The sequence below is a fragment of the Geotrypetes seraphini genome, chromosome 2 (assembly GCF_902459505.1).
Source record: "Geotrypetes seraphini chromosome 2, aGeoSer1.1, whole genome shotgun sequence".
Classification (NCBI taxonomy): Eukaryota; Metazoa; Chordata; class Amphibia; order Gymnophiona; family Dermophiidae; genus Geotrypetes; species Geotrypetes seraphini.
The window spans coordinates 67,224,469-67,251,660 of record NC_047085.1 but is presented as its reverse complement, the minus strand read 5'-3'; the positions used below and the strand labels follow the sequence as shown (position 1 = coordinate 67,251,660).

The window sequence follows — 27,192 nt, the reverse complement described above, 5'->3', positions numbered from 1 at the left end:
TCACTATTTTAGTTCTTTTCTTCATTATGTATTTTTTTTATGATTTGTACAAGTCGCTGACTGTACAGTTTCTCTTGTTGTAAACCGCCTTGAACTGTCATGGTCTGGCGGTATATAAGAATAAAGTTATTATTATTATTATATGACCTGGGAAAAGCGATTCCTGGAAGGAGGTATTAAGTGCACCGTGCACCTTGCCCATAACCTTCCCTTCCCAGTGGTAAGCAGTATGCTCTGGCCATACAGTAACCCCATGCTGATTCATACAGCAACTGCTTACCACAGTTTAGTAAGTTTCAAGTTTATTAGGTTTTAATATACCGACCATCAAATAAATATCTGGCCGGTTTACATTACAATAAAAAAAAAATATAGGTAAGAAAGAAAAAAATTAATATAATAAATATTTAGAAGTACATATAGTGTATATTAAAACATAAACAAGACAAACTTGATAGTGAGGAGAGAGGTTTATGGGAGGGTAAAGTTACATTGTAGAGAGAAAAGGGAGAAAGAGGGAATGGGAATAAACATTTGGGTGGGGAAAAGTCTTTTTAAATATAATTTTTGAAGGTAAATAATTGAAAATATCAGGAAAAGTAGAGACTAAACTGAAGTGAATGCGTCGCGAAATAGAAAAGCAGGCCCCACCCCCTTCCTTTCTTTCTCTTCTTCTCACCTTTTATTATACAGCATATGCACCTCTTTTCCTTTCTTCCTTTTTCCCTTCTCCATTTTCTTTAGCACCTGCCTGAAAGTGGGAAAGGAAGGCTAGCATAAAAACAACCAAACTGGGTCAAATGGATAATCATCTAGACCAGCATTCTGTGTCCAACTGTAACCTTAAAGTTACAGTATTAATACCCAATAGACCTAAACCAGAGCTCATCTAAGTGTTCCCTGTGGTAGTAACTGGTCCTCATGCAGTCAATTGCTTCATCCTGAAAATACAGGACAAGAAGGTCCTATGAAATAACAGGGCCTATGCGTTAGAGAAGATGCATAGATAAGTTGTTCGCCTTCTACCAGTAGGGAAGGAAGAAGGAGGTAGTATAACTTAAGGCTACCATATTTCTGCAAGATATATCTTGAGTACAGTACTTATTTCTTTTAATTCTAGTAGTGAACAAGTAGTTTTTTTTCGGAGGGTGTGGGGAGTAGGGTGTCCAGTAAAAGGATTGGATTTAGTTCATGCATTCTTAGTAGTTAAGGCAAATTACATCCAGGTACAGTAGACATTTTCCCATACCCAGAGGACTTACAATCTGAGGGGTCCTTTTACTAAGCTGCAGTAGTACACTTACTATAGGGCGTACTTAGGTAGCCCACAGTAATTTTGACATACTCTTCCCATCAGCTAAAAAACAGTGCTGGGGGCAGGTTAAAGGCAGAGAGTAGGCATGTTCTGCGTTAATTGGTTAGTTCAGCTACATTGCTGCATGCTAACAGATTTGTAGGCAGTAAGGGCTCAAGTGCTAATGTCAAAATTAGCACATAGCCATTAATAGAAGAAAGAAAGTTGACCATTTTACCCATGAGGTAAAAATGCCTTAGCATGCAGAAATGACCCACGTAAGCCTGCAGTTAGGTAAAAGGGTCCCTAAGTTTTTACCATAGGCAATGGAGGATTAAGTGACTCGCCCTAGATCACAAGGAGTAGCACTGAGATTTGAACTGGGCTTCCCTGGTTCTTGGCCCACTGTTCTAACCCTGACACTATTTCATGGGGAAATTATAGTAATTTACTCTCAAACCACACCTTAAAACACATTCTTTATTTTTTGTTACCATAAAATATTGTAAGCTTAATATTTGTCAGCCCTGTGGCTTTTGTATGTCCTGCACACAGGAGAATTAATTATATACCAGCAATAAGTTAGATTAGTCAACACAATCCAACTATTTCCACCATATAAACTCTGTATGGGATTTTATGTCCAGGTCAGAAATTTTGAACTGTTTTCAAGTGCATCAGGTTTACTTCAGGAATCATACATCACTGTCTTACATACAATATTCTAAAATAAAATACTTTTTTTTCCTACCTGCTTGTCATGGTGTCTTTTATTTTGGGGTTTCCTATCACCTCCAAGTTTTAATTTTTATATTTTCATTTCACCCTTCCCCATCCCCAACTCACATGATGTAGTTTGGGGTAGGCCAGAGGAGGGGAGAGAGTCCTCCCCCTCTCTAATTTTGTTTTGCAGGTTTGATGCTGACTTGGTCCCTCTTCCTGCATTACCCATATGACTTTATTATCCTTTGCCTCCCACCGAAGTAAGCAGATAAGCTACACTGATGCAACACCTCTTACGCGTACCCTGTTCTCACCTACGCTTAACTATTTAATTTCACTTGTCTCCTCTCGCATTGTGGCCCTTCTGGTTTGCCTGCTTCATCCCCCCCCCCTCCCCAATTATACTTTCTCATGCTCCCCAGTTGCCCTGAAATTAATTTTCTCCCCTAGTCAGGATCTTGCAAAGTATTCCATTTCCCTTAATATCCTTCTGTAGTTCTATCTTCAGGATATTAGAAACCAACTCCAGCTCCATGAACCCCCTCAGTGTGCGTATGTAACTACAGTAGATTTTGTCATCACAAGGTCCAGCAAATTCAGATGGTGGAGGATGCAGTACTGAAAAATAAGCTTATTTTGCCTCTCTGTCAGTGCTGTTGTAAAACATCCAGTCATTTGGGAAAATAAGAAATTTTTTTTAATGTGAAACCTTTATTACATCAGCCTACACAAGTATATTTATAAAGTTTGATGCCAGAATATAAAAAATTAGATTGTTCTATATCACAATTAAAAAGATTTGATATTTATTTTTACAAGGTAAATGAAGATGAGGAAGGGGAGACTATGAATACATCTAAAGGCTCCCTGGTTAATCATCTTGCAGCTGGAGAGACAGCTGAAACTGACAGACCAACCAAATCTTCTGAGAAACTGCAAATAAACAAGCCATCTAATGCTTATGAATTTGGTCAACTTATCAATGCAGTGACTACTGAGCAGGACAGATTTGCCTGTGCTGACCTCCTAAGTATAACTGAACCAAAGGATTTGCCAGTGCTGCTAAGCAACAAGCTAGATGGTGATACCTTTATGATACTGATACAGTCATTACAAAGTTGTCTTCTTGAGAAGGACCCCAATCTTGTATGCCAGCATCTGTTTTACTTGAGTGAAGCTGAACGATTTAAGGTGAGTTAAAACACTCAATCTCCTTGTACCAATTACATGCAAAACTCAAATGCTCAATTGAGATTTTTTTTTAAATAGAGAATAAGGAGGCACATATTAGGGCTTAATTTGTAGAAAATCTAGTAAACAATTAGAAGGACTGATCTAGGCTTCTTTATTGAATAAACTTATATATACAGGTATATTTATAATTTATCCTAAGCAGTTTACATTGAATAGTAATCAGGTACTCTTAAGCATTTTCCCTAAGTGTCCCGGCAAGCTCACAATCTAACTATGGTACCTGGGGCAATGGAGGGTTAAATGACTTGACCAGGGTCACAAAGAGTGGCAGGTCATAGAGAATGATACGGTGGTTGTTATCCGCGGCTAGCCGCGAGTAACCTACCGAAACAGGGAAAGAAAAAATAGTGGTCGCTGCGGGGATGGGGACAAGGCCATTCACCGCCCCTTGGAGCGGTGAATGGTCTTGTCTCTGCAGTGAGACAAATCAAGGATCGCGCAGTCCAGCAGCCCCCATCCGCTCGATCGCAGCGTTCCACCATCTCCCTCCCTCCACCTCACCTTAGATGCAGAGTTTGCCGGCTTTCTTTTTCGCCCAGCCGCACGCTTTCAAAAAGCCGCGCATTCGCGGCTGCTCGAGTTGTTCAATCTTCTCCTCTGCTGCGTAGACAACTTGGGGACCTGGACTCTAAGCTCGGAAGGCGCTTTTGCTTTATCTGGGAGCACTTTTGGATGGACCTTACTCCGCGTGCCCGCAGTAGACTCTTAAATCTATGATTATCTTTTTTTCCTTCTCTCTTGCACCTGCTCTTGATTTGATGCTGTCATGTGGGTTTGTGGGGTGGGGGAGGTTTGGGGCGATGGTGTGTTTTGTGCACATACTTGAGAATTTTGTTGTTCGTTTTGTATTATTTGCTGGCACTTTATTGCAAACTTTTAATAAAAATATTTAAACATAAAGCAATTCTTAAGTTTTTATAAAGCTTTGTATTCTTCCGAGCCTTATTCAGATAAAGAACAAGATGGTTTAGAGTTTTTAAAACTAATTAATGGTCCAAAAATTCCTGATCACAAAAAAAGTTTAGAAGCGCCTATATCACAAAAAGAGTTGCAATCAGCGTTGAAGTCCCTTAGAGTTGGATCCGCTCCAGATGGAGATGGTTTCACGGTAGAGTTTTATAAATCATTTCAAAGTACCCTCTTAGTTCATTTATTAAATTTATATCAGACCCAACTTACTAATGGTTGCATTACAGGTACTATGGTGGAATCTGTTACTATAGTTTTGCGAAGCCAAATAAAGATCCCACATTGGTCTCAAATTACAGGCCTATTTCTTTAATCAAAGTAGATGGTAAACGTCTGGCTAAGACATTGGCTATACGATTGGCTAAGGCACTCCCTTTTACTATTGATATGCACCAAATGGGATTTGTTGCTCAGAGACATTCCTCTAACACCAGATTGGCTTTTCATATGTTAAATTTATCAAAAGCCATGAGAGATCCAGCTTTTTCTGTGTCCTTAGATGCAGAGAAAGCTTTTGATTGGGTAGAATGGACCTTCATGTATCAAGCAATGGATTGGTTTGGAATAGGTTCAGGATATATACAAATGATTCAATCCTTGTATAGTTCCCCTTCCGCTAGATTATATATTAATAATAATCTCTCTGAATGTTTCAATTTGCGGAGGGGAGTTAGACAGGGATGTCCCTTGTCTCTTTTGCTTTTTGATATTGTATTAGAACCCTTGTTGTTAGCTATTCAGCAGGTGAAGGAGATACAGGGTATTCCTTATTCAGATCGGGAATATAAGGTCTCTGATTATGCAGATGACATACTGCTTCATTTGAGGAATCCTGAAACAACCATTCCATGCTTACTTGAATTAATAGAGAAATTTGGAAAATTTTCAGGTTATAAAATAAATTGGAGTAAATCGGAAGTCCATTGCACAAAAGGATTATTTGATACATTCTCCTTTCTATGGAAAGAGGATGGAATATTTAGGCATTTGGATAAAAAACACATTGGATGAAAACAATGAAAGTGAATGAAATTTTTTTATTACAGAAGGTAACAGAAATGTGTGAGCAATGGAATCCTTTACATCTTTCTCGGTGGGGGGGGGGGGGGGGAGTCCACACTATTAAAATGATGATATTGCCTGTGGTTTGTTATCAAATGGGTATGTTTTCAGTTTTTTTTTTTAAGGGGTCCTTTTATAAAAAGTTAAACAGTATTCTTTCAAAATTTATTTGGCTGGGTAAAATACTCCCTTTTGCGCCTTGTAAAATGGCAAGTCAAACTTCCAAAGAAGAGAACCAGAAGAAAGAAAAAAGAAAACCAATGAGAAAAAGACCTTGGATATACTTCATGGATCTGAAAAAGCTCCCATTATCCTTCAAAAGGAAGAAGAAAAAAGTTATGAAGATAACAGGAGTTTTTTAGACCCATGAAATATATCTGAAGTATTTTTCTAATTTTTTCTCATTGGTTTTCTTTTTTCTTCCTTCTGGTACTCCTCCTTTGGAAGTTTGGCTTGCCATTTTACAAGGCGCAAAAGGGAGTATTTTAAGTAGTTATAAGCAGCTGGGTAGGCTGTTTTGCTTACTCATGTGAGTGTGGATTTAGAAATTAGGTGATTTTGATTACTCCAATATTGACTATGTACTGTATAAATTTGAATATAAACTAAGATTTTGGGGCCAAACAGCCCAAAAATAGGGTCTTTGTTTATATTTAAGACCCCCCCCCCAAAAAAAAAAATGACTAGCATGCTGCTGTCCCCTCTCCCTTCTCTTCTGACAATTGGTGTGCTGCTATCCCCCACATGCTGTCCCTCCTTGCACAACCCTTCCCCTCCAAGATGACTGACATCACACTTACCCATGCTGAACAAGCTGCCAGTGACCCTCTGTGTTTTGGCAGTACAGTGCCTTGAACTTCTGTGCATGCTCAAGGCCCGCTGGCTCCAAGATTATTGGAGAGTGCAGGAATCGGCAGGCCTTGAGCATGCACAGAAGTTCAAGGCACTGTACCGGCAAAACACAGAGGGTCACTGGCAGCTTGTTCAGCACAGGTAAGTGCAATGTCGGTTGTAGGGGTGCCAGTGTATAACAGCAGTGTCAGTCATTTTGGAGGAGGGATGATGAAGTATATAGTGTCTATCGAAGCCCAATTCGGCCTCTGGGACTTCTTTCACCGTTCAGATTTGCAGCAGCTGCTGCACCATTGCTCATGCTCTGGCAGCTTTCTCATATCTGTTAAGTACCCATCTTAAGTCTTATAGCAGAGCTCAATATGGGCCCTTTAACTTGTATCTCCATTAGTTAGTCAGTGAAATATATTTTTGTTGTTTTTCAGATGGTGTTGATGCTTCTCGACAAGAATGAAAAAGAACAAATTCAACAGCTGTTTGACTTACTCTCAAAGCAATGTGATCAGTGTGCTATAAAAGATGTGAAAAACCTTTCACAAGATTATGGACTTTAAATGGAATTGGGGAAGTAGACACTGTATTTATAGGTAACCAAGATCCATTGCTGTGATAGCTGGGCAAGAAGGGAAGAGAGGAAAACTCAGGCATTGTGCATGAAAGCTCATGCATCATAGCTATAAAGTACAGGAAAGCAAGTGTGAAGAGCCTAAAAAAAAAAAAAGTAGTCAGATATTCATGTTCTGTTAATGTGAAGATCAGAGGCTATATACTCTGACCTTATATGCATAAATTTGGAAAGTTGCTTTTTCTAAGACATTTGCAGTATTGTACCTGGAATTTTTAGAATGCTGTTATACATTATTCAGAGATACATTTGAGAAATCTCAGATGCTGATCCTAGAGTGTGACAAGTTGAGATTTCATGATAACCTATAATAAATATTTGTACAAGAAAACTGCATTCCCACTGCCTTCGTTGCATGCAAATCTATTTGGTATTTATTAAGTACATCTTGAAACCTGATGGATTTTTGGCCCTCGAAAACCAGAGTTTGAGATCCTGGCATTATTTGGAAGCTCTGATTATCCCAAAAAATTACTCTGGCTAGTTTCTTCTTTTACACCAAAGAAAAAGATCAATCTGTTCCATAAGTAATGTAGAAAACAAACAAAACAACAAAGTAGAACAAAGGATCTATATGACAGTCAATGTATTCAGTAAATCAGTATCAGCAATCCCAAATAAAAAGTGTTATCAAAAAGGAGACCCAACATGGTCCGTCTTTCAGCACTTTGGGCCTTATTCTATAAATGGTGCCTAGGTTAGGCGCTGCTAGGCACCCTAATTACAGATGCCTAGTGACACTTAACTTAGTTCCAAACGCAACTTGTTTTTGTTTATAACATCTTTATTGATTTTCATGATAACAATTGCCAACGACAAAGTAAAATCAGTCATCATGGAAAACGCTGTTAAGCTATTCGGAGGTTATGGCTAAAAATACAGCAAGTATACATAATATTTCAAACCTCACTTGCCAATTTACACAGCTAGTCATTATAGGTAATGTAAACATACCTCTGGAACTACAGGATATTGGTAATGCTTGCAGGTTAAAAACCTTCCTTAATGACAGCCATTTGGATCTCAAACCTTCAGGTCCCATGCACTAGATTTAATTGCATCCAACCCCCGGATCTAATCTCAGACACTAATTGGGCCCCAGTCCCATTGTTAGATCACTTTCTTCTTTTCTTCAGCCTCCTCCTAAACATGGTAAGGCACCCACAAAAAGTCCCAACATAAAACTCTCTCAAGAGGTAAGACTAACCCCACTCAGTTTGGGAATAAAATGTCTGAAATGCTAACCACCACTTCAAATAATGCCCTCACAATGCTGACTACCTGGAACAATGCAATTGAATACACATTGAACGCACAGTCTCCTCTACGCTATCGCAACACAAGCACTACAAAGACTTCCTCTTGGTTCACATATCTTGAAAGCAGAAAAACTATGTTGCAAACTTGAGAGGAAATGGCAAAAAAGTAAGTCACCTGAACACAAAACTGCATTGAAGGAAGAGTGAATAAAATATGGACAGAGGTGAACCAGTTGATATTGTGTATCTAGTTTTTCAAAAGGCATTTGACAAAGTACCTCTTGAATGACTGCTAAGGAAATTAGAAAGTCAAGGGAGAGGTGGTACTGTTCTATTATGTATTAAGAACTAGTTAAAAAAGAAAACAGAGTACAGTCCTCCCCCCGATATTCACAGGGGTTCTGTTCCAGGAACCCCCGTGAATGTTGAAAAACTGAAAATACGGTTTTTAGCAGGGGAGGCAGGAGAGGGCAGCTGGAGCACTGGCGAGTGAAGGAAATCACTCGCGGTATGCTCCGACCGCCTCTTCCTGTACTAAAGTCGGGCCTCACCAACCAGCTGCCATCTCTTACCCGGTCATTCGCGGTTGTAAAATACCACGAATGACCGGGACCATGAATTCACAGGGGAGCACTGTAGTGTTAAATGCTCATTATTCTGAATAGAGACGGGTAGACAGTGGGATTCCCCTGGGGGGTCTGTGCTGAGACCACTGCTTTTTAACATATTTATCAATGATACAAAGAAGAGGAATAACTAGTGAAGTAATTAAATTTGATGCAACAAAGTTAAATAAAGTTGTTAAATCAAGAGGCTTGTGAAAAACTGCAGAGGACCTTATGAGACTGGGAGATTTGGCATCCAAATGGGAGGTTACATTTAATGTGAGCAAATGCGAAGTGATGTATGTTAGAAAGAGAAGCCCAAACTTGCAAGGTTCCACATTAGAAGCTATCACCCAGATAAAGGATTTAGGTGCCCCCATTGATGAAACATTGAAATCCTCTGCTCAGGGTGAAGCAGTGGCTAAAAAAGCAAATAGATTGTTGGAAATTATTGGGAAAGGAATGGAAAACAAAATTAAGATTACAATGCCTTTGTATTAGTCCATGACTGCAATTCTGGTCACTGCATCTCAAAAAAGATATAGCAGAATTAGAAAAGGTACAGAGAAGGGTGATAATATAGAAATAGTAATGAGGGTACCATAACAGAAGCGCGCTGGACAAAAATGCCTTAGGAGTAACTTCCGAGAGAGAGGCAGCGAATCGGATAATGATCGTAAAGTCATCTGCGTAACTGAATAATTTTATCCCCAGCTGGGTCAATTGTGCACCTAAAGATGACATGTAAACATTGAAAAGCAATGGGGATAATGGTGACCCCTGCGGCACGCCAGATGGATTACTCCAGGTATCAGAGAGATCGTAATTAAAATGTACTTGATAGGTGTGGGACATAAGGAAATCTTGAAACCAGTCTAACACCTCTCCTCTGATACCAATTGCATCAAAGCATTGTAACAATTTCCCATGGTGCACTAAGTAAAAGGCAGAACTCATATCAAATTGCATAATCAGGGCATTAAGGCCCCTACTAAACAAATCCAAGATGGCCGCAATTACTGTCTCAGTGCTAAACAAAGGTCTAAAACCCGATTGAGTTTCATGTAAAAGAGAGAACTGATCAAGATATTCCATCAATTGGGTATGTACCATTCCTTCCATGATTTTTACAAAAAATGGAATGGATGCTACTGGTCTATAGTTAGTAATCATAGGTCTCACACACCCCTCCACACCGGTTACCAACACGACATTTATATCGTGTATTCAACACTTCTCACATTTAAACCGGTGAATAAACAAAAAAGAAAAGCACTTATCTGCAATAAGGATAAAAGCCCGACGGGACCCGTTTCGCCACTTTGAGGGCTTCGTCGGGGGACTTTTTTTGAAAGTGTGTTCAGTTTAGACTAACACTTCAAATAATGGTTATTATAATGTGACCATTATTAGTAAGGAATTTTCCATTTTTTAAATTATCGGTCAAATAATTCAGCAAAGTTAGTTTAAAATCTAATGGAGCTGCTTTCATAATTTCTGGGAACCAGGAGTCCAAAACGCAGTATGATTTAGTGCAGTGGTTCCCAACTCTGTCCTGGAAGACCACCAGGCCAGTCAGGTTTTCAGGATAGCCCTAATGAATATGCATGGAGCAGATTTGCATGCCTGGCACCTCCATTATATGCAGATCTCTCTCATGCACATTCATTAGGGCTATCCTGAAAACCCGACTGGCCTGGTGGTCCTCCAGGAGAGGGTTGGGAACCACTGATTTAGTGTACTTGTTATATAATTTGATATAATTATTCCATTCTAAATCTTGAAAGGAACTCCAAGTCATATCCGCTGGTATTTCATTTCCTTGTAAGTTAACTATTTGATGTTCATATATGTCATTTGTTGAACAGTTATCTTAAGTTTTTAATTTTTGAATCAAAATGCTGAAGGTAGCTTATTATTCTGCATGAATTAAGTGTAGCTGGGATGGCAGCTACACTTTCTTGGAGTCAGTTAAAAGCTCGACTTGGGAAAGCTGGCTGGGGCTTCTGGGTCATCTTGCCAAGGGCAAGAGAGGGAACCCTGAGACTGTTGGGGGAGGACAAGTAGACAGGGTGAACCTATGCCTCAGAGTACTAGATTCTCCTCTGACCATTGGCTGAAAACCTCCAAGAAATTGAGGTTGCAGAATGATCAGGCTACATCAGGGACTTGATGGTGTGCGCATGCTTCTTAATAAAATCAGCGACCTTCTCCATCTTGACTCCAAAAGACTGTCTCCACGGCTGGGGATGTCCACAAGTTTTTCCTGAACCACCTAGGACCCTGAGTGAACCACTTTCAGTCTTATTTGGACAGAAAGCTGGAATGGGCATATGCATGATCTTGTGCCATTCACCTAATTTTTCTAAAAGGATAAAGTAGCAGAGGCAGGCTAAAAGAATTATATTGTAATCATCCCTGAAGTCACCCCAAGGAGCACAATTGCTCCCTTGGGCATACTCCTTTAGTACATAGATACTGTAAATACAATTGCCTACAACTATTGCAGATATTAACTTCAGGAATGGGATGATAAGTGGGTAGAGCTTACTAGGCTGTGAAAAACTTGCAGGAAATGGACAGCATACATGAGATTCAGGAAGGTAGGTGGGCAGGGCTTATTGAGCCATAACAGACTTGCAGGAAATGCACATTATTAGGAAACACAAGCAGATACTAGCTAGTCAGAGCACTACAAATGGTGTTTCTCTGTGATTAGGAGATGATATGAGGAAGATTATTTTAAAGATGCAATTTCATAATTGCTATGCTACTGTGAGTCGGTTTTTATGCTGCATCTGTTGGAACTGCTTTTTCCATGGGGAGAGGGTGGTGGAATGTTTGCTTCATTTTTCTTTCATCTCTCATCAAATCCAGAAGCTTCATTTATACAGCCAGGGCTCCTCTCTTTGTGACTAAGACAGCCTTACAATGCTCCACTCCCATATCCTTCCCATTGGTTGGATACTATCCACAGTTAATTGCCCTGAAAACAAGGTCAGGCTTTTCCACATAGCACTTGGAGATCTGCACATAGAATTTTTAAAATGTCCAGACATATTATTCATCCTTCTGACAGTAGAATCCTGAAAAAAAAGAAACAATACTAATCTCCTGAGCATCTCTGACAGGGCTCCCCTAAACTTTGGACCCTAGATTTGTTCCTACTTTGCCAATGATATAATCCAGCCTGGCCTATTTTCAAAATTTATACGTCTTTTTACTGGATCTCCCACATGCCAAGTTTCATCCATTCTATTAATTTTCTGCGTTATTTTGCACCCAGAGAGAGATTCTCAAACCCTTTTGTATAATTCTTTTCAATTTTTATTGGGTTGGAAAGAATATAAAAGACAACAAAAATTAGTATTTAAACATTTATTTCAGGTATGCAGTTTACAAGCATATTGTTAAACAAATTAAGATTGCAAATATACAAATACCATAACAAGCGTTCTCAAATAACATAGCTGACACTAGTGTTTTAAGCATTTTAAACAAAGTGCAGAGGAAAGATCATGGAATATGACTGCAGCCCACGGCACTTTCAATTATTATTATTAATTTTTTTAACCAATCCTAACCTTTTGATAGCACCATCGTAGCAATATTTACAAAAAAGAAAAAAAAAAAAAACCATCAGAATATTTAACTTTTTTTTTTCTTTGCATTTTCGGTGATTGATAAAAGATTTTTAACAGTGCAGGTGCTTCAACCAACTTCAGCTTTCGGTAATGTGTAAGAAAGAAAAAGTGCCATCCATATTCTGTGTCCATCTCTTGTATATTTTTAGTTCTGTTGCTCCTATGCGAGCTCTGCACTGTGCTTTAATTCTGTGATTAGAGATGTGCATAAGTTTTGCAAACTGATGAAATGCAAATTGTTCATTAACGCCTGAGTGAGTCTTTGGTAGGCTAATACATTTTTAAAAATTAGCACATATATTTAGAATCTACCATAATCTAAGGTTTTTCTTTATAGCCCCAGATGGTCAAAGTAGACATTAAGAAAAACATATAATAAAATCCTTAAATGACCAGGCACAAACCTAGTCTTTTCCAAAGGCACCAATGGGGACGTTCTGCACCTCTGATGAAAGGTGACCATATTTGCCCTTTAAAAGTCTCTACATTAAATTTACTTAGTAATTCCAATCTCAGCATTTTTTTTTTTTTTTGCTGTCTTTATAAAAGTAGAATTTCTGTTATTACTCTTCTCATACTGTGAAGTCACCCTTCTTTATGAAGACTAACTTTCCCCATGTCAATTGTGCAAAATTTACCATAACTCTGCTCAAATCACATTACAAATATGTGCCAAATTAAATGCTTGTGTTGTTTCTGATATCTATTTTAGTTTGAAAAGGAACAGTACCCAACTTTTACCATCAATCTTAATTATGCGTTCACAATTAAATGTCATGTGCCCATTTTAACTGTTCTCCTGTAACTAGTGTTTCATTTCATCTTTAACAAAAAAGTGTTGCAATGCATCTAAAATATATTTCTTTGTGGATGCTACTGTTTTTCCTGATAAGCAATGAGTATATCAATTACAGATTATTATTCAATTTGCTGTTTGAATACACAAGAAGCTGATCTAGGATTTGTGGCAAAGATCATTCAAAATATGACTTCTGATTATATTGGTTGACCATTTTAAAATCATCATTTCACTTTATACAGTTTTATAACTTAAGAGGTCCAAAATACGTTCTACCCTCATATATAACTACAAATGAGACACAAACTGATTTAAAACCTTATTTCTGCACATCACATGTAGTAACTTACAGTTTAACCAACCTTCAGTTTACTTTTTCCTTGCAAGCAGGGCTTAGTGGTAAGTATGTTACTGCAGCAGTTACAGATCTAAATTTCTGTCTGAATTGCAGTGTTTAGTTCCATAATGTGTGATGAATGATTGTTATTTGTTTCTTTTAGAGTCTCACCAGCGTCTACATCTGTATTTGTTGAAACTCCATTGTTAATACTTTCCTCAGATATATTACTCAGCTGTGGAAGATCTGTGCTCAGACAAGAGGTAGGAAGCATAGGCATTCCACTTTGATATGGGGAATTTTCCAGTCGGTCATTTTCTACCTCTGGGAGTGGACTAACTGCAACAAAGCGAGCATGATAATCATTAGAGCTATGGCTGCAAGAGGTTTTCATGCTTTCCATGTCAGAGCAGCTAAATTCTGAGAAATGACTGGAATGAGAATCTGCTACAGATGGTATACTGTCACTTAGTGAGGGAGAGTCAAATTCACTCGAGTTAGTGCTTTGTTGCTCCAACAACTGTGCATCCATGTCCTCTCTAGTCTCATTTATCTTCATGTTGCTCTTCTTTCTCAGTTTTCCTTTACATTTTTTGCCCGTTGTTTCCTTGGACCACTTGGTAGCATTACATTTGGTTTCTGACAAGCAAGGTGCAGATGAAGCTGCATTGCCACGAATTTGTGCAGTGCTGTCATCCATACTACTACTCCCACTGTTACGTCTGAAGTTTGCAGGATTTGATTCAATATCAACTTGCACTTCCATACTGTTACCTTCCCTAGAAAAACAAATACACCAAAAATAATTCTCTATTTTACCACTACACATGTACAAATTTGTTAGTTGTAAAACATGATGGCTGAAAACTGATTTTGCATTGACAATTTTACATGTTATTGCCAAAATAACACATTTACTGATAAGTATAAAGAGATAATATAAAAAATAATGGTAAGAGTAAAACAGTTACTTACCTGTAGCAAGAGTTCTGAGGACAGAAGGATGAATATTCTTACAACTTGGGTGATACCACAACTAGACTACTACAACTCCACCTACACAGGAATCAATTCCACCTTAATCCACAAAATGCAACTCATCCAAAATACTGCTGTAAGACTAATCTTCAATCTAAGAAAATATGACTCAATCTCGGTCTTCATCAAACTACCGTATTTTCACGCATTTTACAAACCGTGCATAACCATGCGCGTTATACGCGTGAGCGCGTTTTACAACTTTTTTTTTACATAGTCCCCCCCGTCCCCCCGACGTCTGATTCACCCCGCAGGACCACTCGCACCCCCACCCCGAAGGACCGCTCGCACCCCCACAGCCTCCCGACCCCCCCCCCATCATGTAGAAGCTCCTACCATTGTCCTGCTGCTTCCTCTTCCGGTGGTCCCGCCCTTTCTCTGACGTCAGAGAAAGGGCGGGACCGCCGGGTGTACGGGTGTGTGCGGTATACAAAAATTTATTTACACAAATTACAGTTTCCCGCGCGCTATACCCGTGTGCGCGTTTTACACAGGTGCGCGGTATATGAGTGAAAATACGGTACACTGGCTACCCATCCCATCATGAATTATATTCAAAATATCATGCATCATCCACTACACTCTCCATGGAAACTCAGCGGCTCCTCTCATCCAGCTCTTCTCGATGGCATAGACAACCTCTCGCAGAACACTTGGCAGGATGCTACTAAACCTCCCTTTCACAAAAAATCTTTAGTACAAATGTGTTTTCCACTCCATGCTTACCTTTCTAGGAATAAAAACCTGGAATGACCTCACTGAAATGACCAGAACGGAACTCAGCTACACCATATTCCGGAAAAAAACTGAAAACCAACCTCTTCAACACCTAATCTCCAGTTATCCCTTTCTCTCATTCAATTCCCACTCTCTCCTAGCCTCTCCTCCTCCCTCCCCTTCCCCCTGATCTCTCCCTCTCTCATTTCCCCCGTTAAGTTGCCTTGAGCCTATATAGGTATGCATGATGCACAAATAGAAGATTAGATTAGATGGAGCCCACATATGAATGCTCACCAGCTTATCACTATTTTTAAGAGCATTGCACCCTATATGCATGTGTCTTTTTCCCTGTCACTGCCATGAATGAGGAACATGGTCAGTCTACAGCAGTGGTCTCAAACTCGTGGCCCGGGGCCCACATGCGGCCTGCCAGGTACTATTTGAGGCCCTTGGTATTTTTTTAAATCATAATCACAAAAGTAAAATAAAACAGTTTCTTGATCGAATGTCTCTTTAGTTATAAATTACAATATTAAGACTTAGCCAAAAGAAAAGATTTATAAACTATAAAGCAGTTACTTACTGTAACAGGTGTTATCCAGGGACAGCAGGCAGCTATTCTCGCATGTGGTTGACGTCATCCACGGAGCCCAGATGCGGACAGCCTCGCAAGCTGACTTGCTTGTAGTAACTCAGAAGTTTCGAGTCTGCTGCACCACGCATGTGCGAGTGCCTTCCCGCCCAGCAAAGGGCGCGTCTCCTCAGTTCAGATAGCTAGCAGAGAAGCCAACCATGGGAGGTGGGTGGGTTGTGAGAATAGCTGCCTGCTATCCCTGGATAACACCTATTACAGTAAGTAATTGTGCTTTATCCCAGGACAAGCAGGCAGCCTATTCTCACATGTGGGTGACCTCCAAGCTAACCAGAATGGGATGGTGGGAGCGTTGGCAACTTAAGAGAATAAATTTTGTAATACTCTCTGGCCAAAATGGCCGTCCTGTCTGGAGAAAACATCTAGACAATAATGAGAGGTGAAAGTATGAACGGAGGACCAGGTGACAGCTTTGCAAATGTCCTCAATAGGAGTGGATCTGAGGAAAGCTACTGAAGCCACCATGGCTCTGACTTTGTGGGCTGTGACTCGACTCTGTAGATGCAGTCCAGCCTGAGCATAGCAGAAAGAGATACATGCAGCCATCCAGTTGGAGATGGTATGCTTAGAAATTGGATATCCCAACTTGTTTGGATCGAACGAGACAAAAAGTTGAGGAGCAGATCTGTGTTTGCTGCATTCCAAGTAGAAGGCCAAAGCACGTTTACAGTCCAGGGTATGAAGAGCTGATCCTCCAGGATGAGAATGAGGTCTTGGAAAAAACACTGGAAGTATAATGGATTGATTGAGATGAAATTCTTTTTTTTTTTTTTTTAATTTTTTATTCAGCTCTAACTCTTGCAACAAGTGTACAAAATTCAATTAAATAATTCGTACAAATCACTTGACATTCTAACAATTATTGTCAAATGCATATAAAAAAGACCCCTCCCCCACCCATCCCATTCATCAAGAATAAACCCATTAAATCACATATCCCCACATTAAATATAGTCCTATGTAATAAAAAGGTGTCCAAGGTGTCTAATCATTAGAATATGCAATCAATGGCCCCAAAATCTTTTTGAAACTATTATAATTTCCTTGCTGTATAGCAAGCACTCTCTCCATTTTATTAATATGACAAACTGAATTCCACCAAAAGGTATAATTAAGTTTAGTATAGTCCTTCCAATTTCCAGTAATATGTTGAATGGCAATTAATGAGATGAAATTCTTAAACCATTTTAGGTAAGAATTTAGGATGAGTTCAGAGGACCATCTTGTCATGATGGAAAACTGTGAAAGGTGGATCAGCAACTAAAGCTTGCATTTCATTGACTCTTCGAGCAGATGTAAGGGCAATGAAAAACACCACTTTCCAAGTGAGATATTTCAGATGAGCCGTATGCATTGGTTCAAAAGGAGGCTTCATCAATTGAGCAAGAACAATGAGATCCCAAACCACTGGAAGCGGTTTAAGAGGAGGTTTGACATTGAAAAGTCCTTTCATGAATCTGGAAACCACAGGATCAGCAGAAAGGGGTTTCCCTTCGATAGGCTGATGGAACGCAGCAATTGCACTAAGATGGACTTGAATGGATGTAGACTTGAGGCCAGAGGTAGATAAGTGCAGAAGATAATCCAAGATGGAAGACAAGGAGGTATCTCGAGGCTCCTTGTCATGAGAGATGCACCACGTAGAAAATTTAGTCCATTTTTGGTGGTAACATTGTCTAGTGGGCGGCTTTCTGGAAGCCTCTAAAACATCCTGAACAGGTTGCAAAAACTGAAGAGGAGTTATGTTGAGAGGTACCAAGCTGTCAGGTGTAGAGACTGCAGGTTGGGATGAAGAAGAGATCCTTGACTCTGTGTAAGCAGAGATGGAAAAACTGGTAGAAGGTATGGCTCCCTGCTGCTGAGCTGAAGTAGAAGAGAGAACCAGGGTTGCCTGGGCCACCGAGGAGCTATTAGAATCATGGTGGCATGATCGTTCTTGAGCTTGACAAGTCTTGAGAATGAGAGGGAATGCATACAGGAAGAGATTCGTCCATTCCAGAATGAAAGCATCTGCCTCGAAGTGATAAGGAGAATATATCCTGGAGCAGAACTGAGGCAGTTTGTGGTTGTGGGGAGATACAAAGAGATCTTTTTGAGGAGTTCCCCACTGAGAAAAAAATGTGATTGAAGAGGCGAGGAATTGAGTGTCCATTCATGAGGTTGCAGAAGACGATTCAATTTGTCTGCCAGACAGTTTTTCTCTCCTTGAATGTAGACTGCTTTCAAGAAGGTGTTGTGATGGACCGCCCAGTCCCACACCTTTTGAGCTTCTTGACAAAGAGGGAGAGATCCTGTTCCTCCCTGCTTGTCGATGTAGTAAATGGCGACCTGATTGTCTGTCCGAATAAGGACTACCTGGTCGTGAAAAAGATGCTGAAAAGCTTTGAGAGCATTGAAGATCGCTCTGAGTTCCATCAGATTGATATGGCACTGACGATCCATGCTGGACCAGTGGCCTTGAGTATGGAGACAGTTGAGATGAGCCCCCCAAGCGTAGGTCGAGGAATCTGTCGTGAGGACCTTCTGATGAGGGAGTGTCTGAAATAGTGAACCTCTGGAGAGACTGGAAGAGAGCATCCCACCAGTGGAGAGACTGTCTCAACGAAGGAGTGACTGTAATGTATCAAGAGTGGGTTGCAAGCCTGCCAGGGTCCACTGAGGAATTCTGAGGTGAAGTCTGGCAAAAGGAGTCACGTGAACGGTCGAGGCCATATGACCGAGTAATACCATCATGTGTCTCGCTGAGAGTGAAGAAAGGGAAGACACTTTGTGGCAAAGCTGAAGAGCATCCAGACTTTGCTAAGGAAGGAATGCTCCGAGTTGGATAGTGTCCAGAATAGCTCCGATGAACTGCAGATTCTGAGAGGGCTGAAGGTGGGATTTGAGAAAGTTGATTTCGAATCCCAAACTTTGTAAGAACCACGTAGTCCGTTGGGCTCTACAATAACCCCCTGAGATGTTGAATCTTTGATGAGCCAGTCGTCCAGGTAGGGGAACACTTGGAGACCATGCCAGGCTGAAGGGTAGCACGCTGTACTGATAATGCAGATTCCCCACCTGAAATCTGAGCTACTGACGGGAGGCTGGATGAATGGGATGCGAGTGTAAGCTTTCTTGAGATCTAGAGAACATAACCAATCATTCTGATCTAGAAGGGGATATAAGGATGCCAGGGACAACATGCGAAACTTTTTTTGGACCAAAAATTTGTTCAGGGCCCCGAGATCCAATATAGGCCGTAGATCGCCCGTCTTTTACGGAACTAGGAAGTAACGGGAGTAAAACCCCCTGCTCTGCTGTTCCAAGGGAACTTCCTCGATGGCACAGAGATGAAGTAGAGCTTGAACTTCCTGAAGAAGAAGGGCGGTCTGGGATGGATTGGAAAGATACTCTCTTGGAGAATGCTCTGTTGGAATTTGAGCGAAATGAAGATAGTATCCTTCCTATTGACAGAACCCAGAGGTCGGATGTAATGGTCTCCCATCGATGGTAAAAATGATGGAGAGGACCTCCTATGGGAAGAGGGGAGGACAGAGGCAGAACGATGGAGGTTATGCTCTGTTTGATACAATCAAAAAGGCTGAGAAGCCTTTGGTGTAGCAGAAGGCAGAGGTTTCTGTTGCTTCTGCTGTTGTTGTTTCTTGGGGGGTGCTCGAGTTTAAGGAGCTGCCCTCGGAGGATAACGCCTCTGATAGGATGGAAGAGGCCGAGAAGGTTTAGGAGGAGCTGGCTTAGGTTTTGGTCTGACGATGGAAGCAAAGGATTTCTCATGCTCAGACAACTTCTTGTTGGCGGCCTCTATGGATTCATCAAAGAGGTCATTGCGCTCACAAGGAATATTGGCCAGATGATCCTGAATGTTGGGATCCATATCAATGGTGCGAAGCCAGGCAAGGCGGTGCATCGCTACTGAGAAAGCAGTGACCCTTGAGGATAGCTCAAAGGCATCATAAGAGGACTGAAGAAGGTACAACCTGAGTTGTGCCAAAGTGGCAATGACTTGCTGTAACTCTAAAAGCCTGTGTTGACCAAGGTCTTTAGAAAAACCAGGGAGTATATTAATAAAATACTTGAAATAAGTAGTATAGATAAAATTATAATTTAAAACCCTGGAGGACGATACAAAAATATTTAGTGGAGCTGGAACTAAAGAGGAATGCGAAGAATTGCAAAGGGACTTGAACAAACTGGGGGAATGGGCGGCGAGATGGCAGATGAAGTTCAACGTTGAGAAATGTAAAGTATTGCATGTGGGAAGCAGAAACCCAAGGTACAACTATACGATGGGAGGGATGTTATTGAATGAGAGTACCCAAGAAAGGGACTTGGGGGTAATGGTGGACATGACAATGAAGCCGACGGCACAGTGCGCAGCGGCCGCTAAGAAAGCAAATAGAATGCTAGGTATAATCAAGAAGGGTATAATCAAGAAGGTATAAAAAAGAAGTTATCCTGCCGTTGTATCGGGCGATGGTGCGCCCGCATCTGGAATACTGCGTCCAATATTGGTCGCCGTACCTTAAGAAGGATATGGCATTACTCGAGAGGGTTCAGAGGAGAGCGACACGTCTGATAAAAGGGATGGAAAACCTTTCATACGCTGAGAGATTGGAGAAACTGGGTCTCTTTTCCCTGGAGAAGAGGAGACTTAGAGGGGATATGATAGAGACTTATAAGATCATGAAGGGCATAGAGAGAGTAGAGAGGGACAGATTCTTCAAACTTTCTAAAAATAAAAGAACAAGAGGGCACTCGGAAAAGTTGAAAGGGGACAGATTCAAAACGAATGCTAGGAAGTTCTTCTTTACCCAACGAGTGGTGGACTACTGGAATGCGCTTCCAGAGGGCGTAATAGGGCAGAGTACAGTACTGGGGTTTAAGAAAGGATTGGACAATTTCCTGCTGGAAAAGGGGATAGAAGGGGGTATAAATAGAGGATTACTGCACAGGTCCTGGACCTGTTGTGCCGCCGCGTGAGCGGACTTCTGGGCATGATGGACCTCAGGTCTGACCCAGGAGAGGCATTGCTTATGTTCTTAGGCCATCATCGAATTTTGATAAAGATGACGGCCAAACTTGTCCATGGTCCTGCCCTCTCTGCCAGGAGGTACGGTAGCATAGACCCTGAAAGGATGACTCCTCTTTAAGGAAGATTCCACAAGAAGGGACTGATGAGATAGTTGGGAGTTCTCAAAGCCCTTGCAATGTACAGTTCTATACCTCAATTCCAGCCTGCCTGGAACAGCAGGAATGGTATAAGGAGTCACCAGGTTTCGTTTGAAAGTCTGAGAAAGAAGTCTGTTCAGAGGAAGTTTGAGAGACTCCGCAGGAGGCCGAGGCAAACTCATTTCCTCTAAATACTCCTTAGAGTACTTAGAACCAGAGTCCAATTTAAGATCCAGGTCCTCAGCCATTTGACAGAGGAAGGATGAAAAGGACAACTGATCTGCCAGAGCATGGCCTCGAGAGGGACTCGATGACCTCGAGATGCCTCGAGTGGAAAACGAAGGTGAGGCCTCTCTGGAGTATTGATATCCCAGTGAATAAACAGACTGGGGCAAGGCACTGGAATCAGCTGAGCCCTCAGGATCTGCTACTGGTGTCCTGTCTCGAGGAGTTGGAGGCCTCGAAGAACTGGAAGGCCTGGATGAGGAAGGCTTCTCTCTGGAGGAGGACCTGCACCTCAATGAGAGTCTCGTCTAGCGGAGAGAGTGCTGCCTGGAAGCAGGTCTCATATGAGGTAGAAGAAACTCCACCCTATGCCTCAAAACGGGCAATGCCTTAAATGAGGATATAGGGCTAGAAGCTGTAGATCGAAGTCCCATAGACTCTGTGGTTTGAATCAAGGAATCTCGAAGCACTCCCAAAGACTCGGCTCCTTGTATGGAGTGTGAGGATTCCAGACGAGACACTTGCAAAGACTCTACTCCTTGCATAGTGTATATAGATTCAGCTTTAAGCACAGGCAAGGACTTGACCTCTTGTGAGCCTGCTGAGTACCCAGGCTAGACTGCAGGAAGCAGAGTTGAGGCAGGACTATATTTGGTCAATAACTGAACAAATTCCCATTCTAAAATGGTCTGGATAGTAGCCTGCAATTGTGGATCAGAGTCTGAAACTGGACCACTTGCTGAGGCTAAAGGCTCCGAGGTCGAAGATGAAAAATGCTTTGACTTGGAAGAATGATGTTTGGGTAGCTTGAGGACTACCGCTGGAACTGTCTGCTGAGGTATCTGACCTGAGGGAAGCTCAGGAGAAGATTTGGCAGATTTACTCGAGGTCAAGGACGCTCCAAACGAGGAAGGTCTGATGAGAGTCGAGGTCATGGAGGCAGGAGGACAACCTGTAGCATGCTGGACCGAATCGGAAGTCAAGGTCAAGGGTGCAGCCGATGTTTCCATACCGAAAATCTTCCCCACTTGAACTCGGCGACGTCTGAGGGCTCGAGGTTGAAGAATAGCACAGCTAACGCACGACTCTGGGCAATGGTCAGGCCCCAGACACTGAAGACACCAGCGGTATGGGTCAGTGAGGGAGATCGCATGCTGGCACTGGCTACACTTCTTGAAGCCTGTGACTGGCTGGGATATAGAAGGAAAGATAGCCACCACAAAGTTGAAGCCCGCAGGCTGAGATGTGCGACAGGCCCCATCTGCACTCGACAAAAAAATTAACTCTTTTTTTTTAAATTTTTTAAATTAAACAAAGACCAAAAGTAAAGCACAGCGACACGGTAATAAGTAAAATAAAACACGAGTCGTGGTGAGAGAAGGCACAAAGCGAACTAAGTTCAGTGCAGAGCGTCAAAGACGGACTTCTCAACTCCGCGGAAAACTGAGAAATGAGGAGACGCGCCCTGTGCTGGGCGGGAAGGCACTCACGCATGCGCGGTGTGGCAGACTCAAAACTTCTGAGTTTTCTACAAGCAAGTCTGCTTGTGAGGCTGTCTGCATCCGGACTCCGTGGATGACATCACCCACATGTGAGAATAGGCTGCCTGCTTGTCCTGGGATACAGAGTTTTACCTCATGCAAAATTGTAATTTCTTTAATAAGGCATTAACCATTTTTTCTGAGGCCCTCCAAGTACCTACAAATCCAAAATGTGGCCCTGCAAAGGGTTTGAGTTTGAGACTACTGGTCTACAGGGTAAAGTAAAAACAAAAAAACCCAAACATCTGCAGTTAAGAGAAGGAAATATCTTTGGGCCCCAGGCACCAGTTATGTACGACTATGCATAACATGGTCCTGCTGTAAATGATGCACTTTTTCAAACCACTGAGAGAAATTCCTAACTCCTACATGTCCTGTTTTAATTAGATTATAAGTTCTATTAAGCAGGGATTGTTTCTTACATGTTAATGTACAGTGTTGTGTATGCCTAGCAGTACTATAGAAATAAGTAGTAGTAGTTTTCTGGGACATATCTGGAGAAATAGACACAGCAAAATCAAATGGCTTGATAGTAGAATATATACCCAGCCAGCTGCCTTAGTAAGTCTAGTGGGCTGTAGAAAATAAAGTGCTGAAAAACCTAACTAAAGCGATCTAAAGAAGTGGCCTGATGCAACCTACTTACACACTATACAGAAAAAATTTGATACCTCCAGAAAGACAATGATAAGGTTTGAGATGCGAGCTGTATGGGACAGATGAGATAACATGTTCTTTCTGCTCTATAGAAAAATGAAGACTGAGTTGACCTAGTCTCATGAGACAGGAAGGTGCACGGATGCATGGTGAATCTCTGTTAAAGGCTTATAGAAAAGATTCTGGGGAGGGATCCCATGGTGGGTTCCATCAGATGACATCCACCAGTAGTAAGAAGTTATCACCCTGCTTGTCCTCAGAGAATTTGTGAGCATTCTCTTAACTGCCAGTAGTACATTCTCTGCTTGTGGCCTGACCTGTGCATTTGCTGCACCTCTCCTCAAATCTCCAGCTAATCTTGTAAAATGAAGACTCTCTATTTATTTAAAGCTTACTATACCGCTATTAACTGAGCTGTTTACAACCAGAAATAGAAATAAATGAAAGATTAGGTTCTTACCTTTGCTAATCTTCTTTCTTGTAAATCCATACTTTATTCCACGACCAGTGGGTTATTTCCATCTACCCGCCGGACTTTGTAGGTAGCCTCAAATTTCTGAGACTTAAACCCCATCCCCTCTTATCTCAGCACTGGCCCTCTAGGAATCAGTTAGTCATAAAGCAGCCAGAAACATCTGTAGAGGATAAGAACAAGAAAGAGAGGGGTACAGGGACACTCCCCAACAAGTAAGTCTATTCTGCTCATATTAATAAAAGCAAAAACAGCAACAATGTCCCCATTGTTCTTATCCTCTACAGATGTTCCTGGCTGCTTTATGACTAACTGATTCCTAGAGGGCCAGTGCTGAGGTAAGAAGGGGTGGGGTTTAAGTCTCTGAAATTTGAGGCTTCCTACAAAGTCCTGGCAGATAGATGGAAATAACCCACTGATCTCAGGATAAAGTGGGTTTGTACAAGAACTACAATTTGCTGGAAAGCAAAGAGGCAAGTATAGAATCATTCTTACACAGACAAAATAGGAGAAGAGGGGAATAGCTGGTGAGAGTTCATTGTGAAACCTCTGACTTATTCATGAAAAGCCTGGTTAAAAAGCCAAGTTTTAATTGCAATTTTGAAATTTTAAAGTTGTGATTCATTGCAAGCTGTTAGGAGCAGAGAGTTCCATAAAGTTCCATAAGGCAGGGGCTGTAAAGAAAAAAGTGGAATGTCTTGAGGATTCTAGATGAGCAAATCAGGGAGGGGAGGGAAGACTAGACGATGATTGTTTGGTGAGCGAAGTATGCGAGATGGTGTGTAAGGTATGGTCAAAGAATGAAGGTAGTTGGGTAGTACTAACTGAAGAGCTTTGAAGGTAAGGAAAAGGCTTTTGAATTTAATTCTTGATTCAACTGGGAGCCAATAATTATTTTTTAGTAAGGGGGAAACTTGAGTATATCTATCTACCTGACAAGAGTAGCCAGATTGCACTTTTTTGTCGAGTCTGAAGTTTACGCAAAAGTCCTTGGGAGATTCCAAAATATACAACATTACAATAACCTAGCTTGGAAGTGAATAGAGAAAGAATGAGGGTAGAGAAAGGGGAAGCGTCTAGCTGATTTTTGATTGTACGTAGTTGCCCAAGTGTGAAAAAAACAGGATTTGCTCAATGCAGAGACCTGGGAAGCAAAGGATAAATGAGAATTTAAAAATATGCTTAGGCATCGGAAGGTATTTACTGGGGTAATATTCGACTTAGTTGACCATTCCATACTACTTCAGACACTAGATGCCACAGGAATATCAGGTAATGTTCTCAGCTGGTTCCAAGGATTCCTCAAAACAAGATCATACAGAGTCAAGTCAAATGATCTTTTATCCGACCCTTGGACAAACCCCTGTGGAGTTCCACAAGGATCCCCTCTATCGCCCATACTTTTCAACCTCTTCATAGCATCCCTAGGCACTGCCCTAGATGCCCTAAACATTACATCCTTCAGCTACGCAAATGACATAACCATCCTCCTCCCCTTCGACATCCAAGACCCCATCTCCAAAGAACGCCTGAATACAACAATGGATACTGTAGAAAAATGGATGAGGAACCACAAGTTAAAACTGAATGTGGAGAAAACCAAATTCCTGCTACTAGAGAAGGAACAAAAACCATCCCTAACAGAACTAGATGTAAACACAATCAAATACCCAATACAGAATACTCTCAAAATACTGGGAACACACCTAGACAGAGGCTGTACAATGCAAACACAAATACACAAAACCATAAAAAAAGAATTCTTCACCATGCGAAACCTAAGAAAAATAAGAAAATTCTTTTCCAAAGAACACTTCAAGATCATTGTACAATCCCTCATACTCAGCTCCTTAGATTATTGCAATAGCCTTTACCTACCTTGCCCAAACACTATGATAAAGCAACTACAGACCATCCAGAACACAGCTATCATACTTATATACTCGCTCAGCAAATTTGACCACGTCACCCCCGCCTATGTAGACTCTCACTGGCTTCCGATAAAAGCAAGAACTCAATTCAAACTCTATTGCTTACTTTTCAAAGTAACCCATGGTATGGCCCCCAGTTACCTAAACAACCGCCTTCACCGCTACCGATTACCCAGATCAAGAAGAACTCAGAACCTTTTCACCTTCCCCCCTCATAATGGTACCCGACGTAAGAAACTTTACGACAGCCTTCTAGCAACACAGGCAGAGAAAATTGACCCCACCATCACCAAACTGATGATCAAAACAACAGACATCAAAGTGTTTCGAAAAGAAATCAAAACATTTCTCTTCAAAAACACGTCCTTACCCACTATTCCCCTCCCCAATCGCACATGCAATCTCCCCAGTAAATAACACATTAGTCAACCCTCGTACCTCTTATATCAAAAATATCCAGACTCCTAAATAAGCATCTCCCTCAGGTATCCATTTAACCTATTCCTAAACCTCTAAACAAGGCTCTTCTCAAGTATCTCACTTGGAAAGTGGTATTCTTGATTGCCATCACTTCTGCTCGACGTGTTAGTGAAATGCAAGCTTTGATTTAGGACCCACCTTTCACTGTTTTTCACCATGATAAGGTGGTCCTGCGTACCCATCCTAAATTCTTACCTAAAGTGGTTTCAGAATTTCACATCAACCAATCTATTCTACCAGTCTTTTTTCCTAAGCCACATTCTCATCCTGGAGAAGCAGCTCTGCATACTTTAGATTGCAAACGTGCCTTAGCTTTCTATCTTCAACGCACTCAATCTCACAGGACATCTCCTCAACTATTCATTTCTTTTGATCCGAATAGGTTGGGACGCCCTATCTTGAAGCGTACCATCTCCAACTGGTTAGCTGCTTGTATCTCTTTCTGTTATGCTCAGGCTGGTCTTCCTCTGCAGGGTCGAGTGACGGGCCACAAAGTTCGAGCTATGGCGGCGTCTGTAGCATTCCTCAGATCAACTCCTACTGAGGAAATCTGCAAGGCTGCCACTTAGTTCTCGGTTCATACTTTCACTTCTCATTACTGTCTGGATACTTTATCCAGGAGGGATGGCCATTTTGGCCAATCTGTTTTGCAAAATCTTTTTTCTTAACTTGCCAACTCCCTCCATCCCTTTATAATTAGCTTGGAGGTCACCCATGTGGGAGAATATGCTGCCTGCTTGTCCTAGGATAAAGCACAGTTACTTACCGTAACAGTTGTTATCCAGGGACAGCAGGCAGATATTCTCACAACTCTCCCACCTCCCCTGGTTGGCTTCTTGGCTTGGTACCTGAACTGAGGATCCTCACAGGAGATGCGCTCCCTAGTT

The 27,192-nt window shown here is 41.4% G+C and overlaps 2 protein-coding genes across 8 annotated transcripts in view; one reads left to right on the top strand and one right to left on the bottom strand.

Annotated features, from left to right (window-relative positions):
- SPAG1 (sperm associated antigen 1) overlaps positions 1 to 7,110 on the top strand; it is a 208,728-nt gene extending 201,618 nt beyond the window's left edge. For all 3 annotated transcript variants that reach the window (XM_033933137.1, XM_033933135.1, XM_033933136.1), the window contains 2 exons: positions 2,837 to 3,208; positions 6,580 to 7,110. In XM_033933137.1, the coding sequence (XP_033789028.1) occupies positions 2,837 to 3,208; positions 6,580 to 6,708 (501 nt within the window). In that variant the 3' untranslated portion in view covers positions 6,709 to 7,110. The remainder of the gene's footprint in view (positions 1 to 2,836; positions 3,209 to 6,579) is intronic.
- A 5,663-nt stretch (positions 7,111 to 12,773) lies between these two features.
- The window catches only part of RNF19A (ring finger protein 19A, RBR E3 ubiquitin protein ligase), a 146,171-nt gene continuing 131,752 nt past the window's right edge, over positions 12,774 to 27,192 (bottom strand). For all 5 annotated transcript variants that reach the window (XM_033933133.1, XM_033933132.1, XM_033933130.1 and 2 more), the window contains one exon: positions 12,774 to 14,202. In XM_033933133.1, coding sequence (XP_033789024.1) covers positions 13,515 to 14,202 — 688 coding nt within the window. In that variant the 3' untranslated portion in view covers positions 12,774 to 13,514. The remainder of the gene's footprint in view (positions 14,203 to 27,192) is intronic.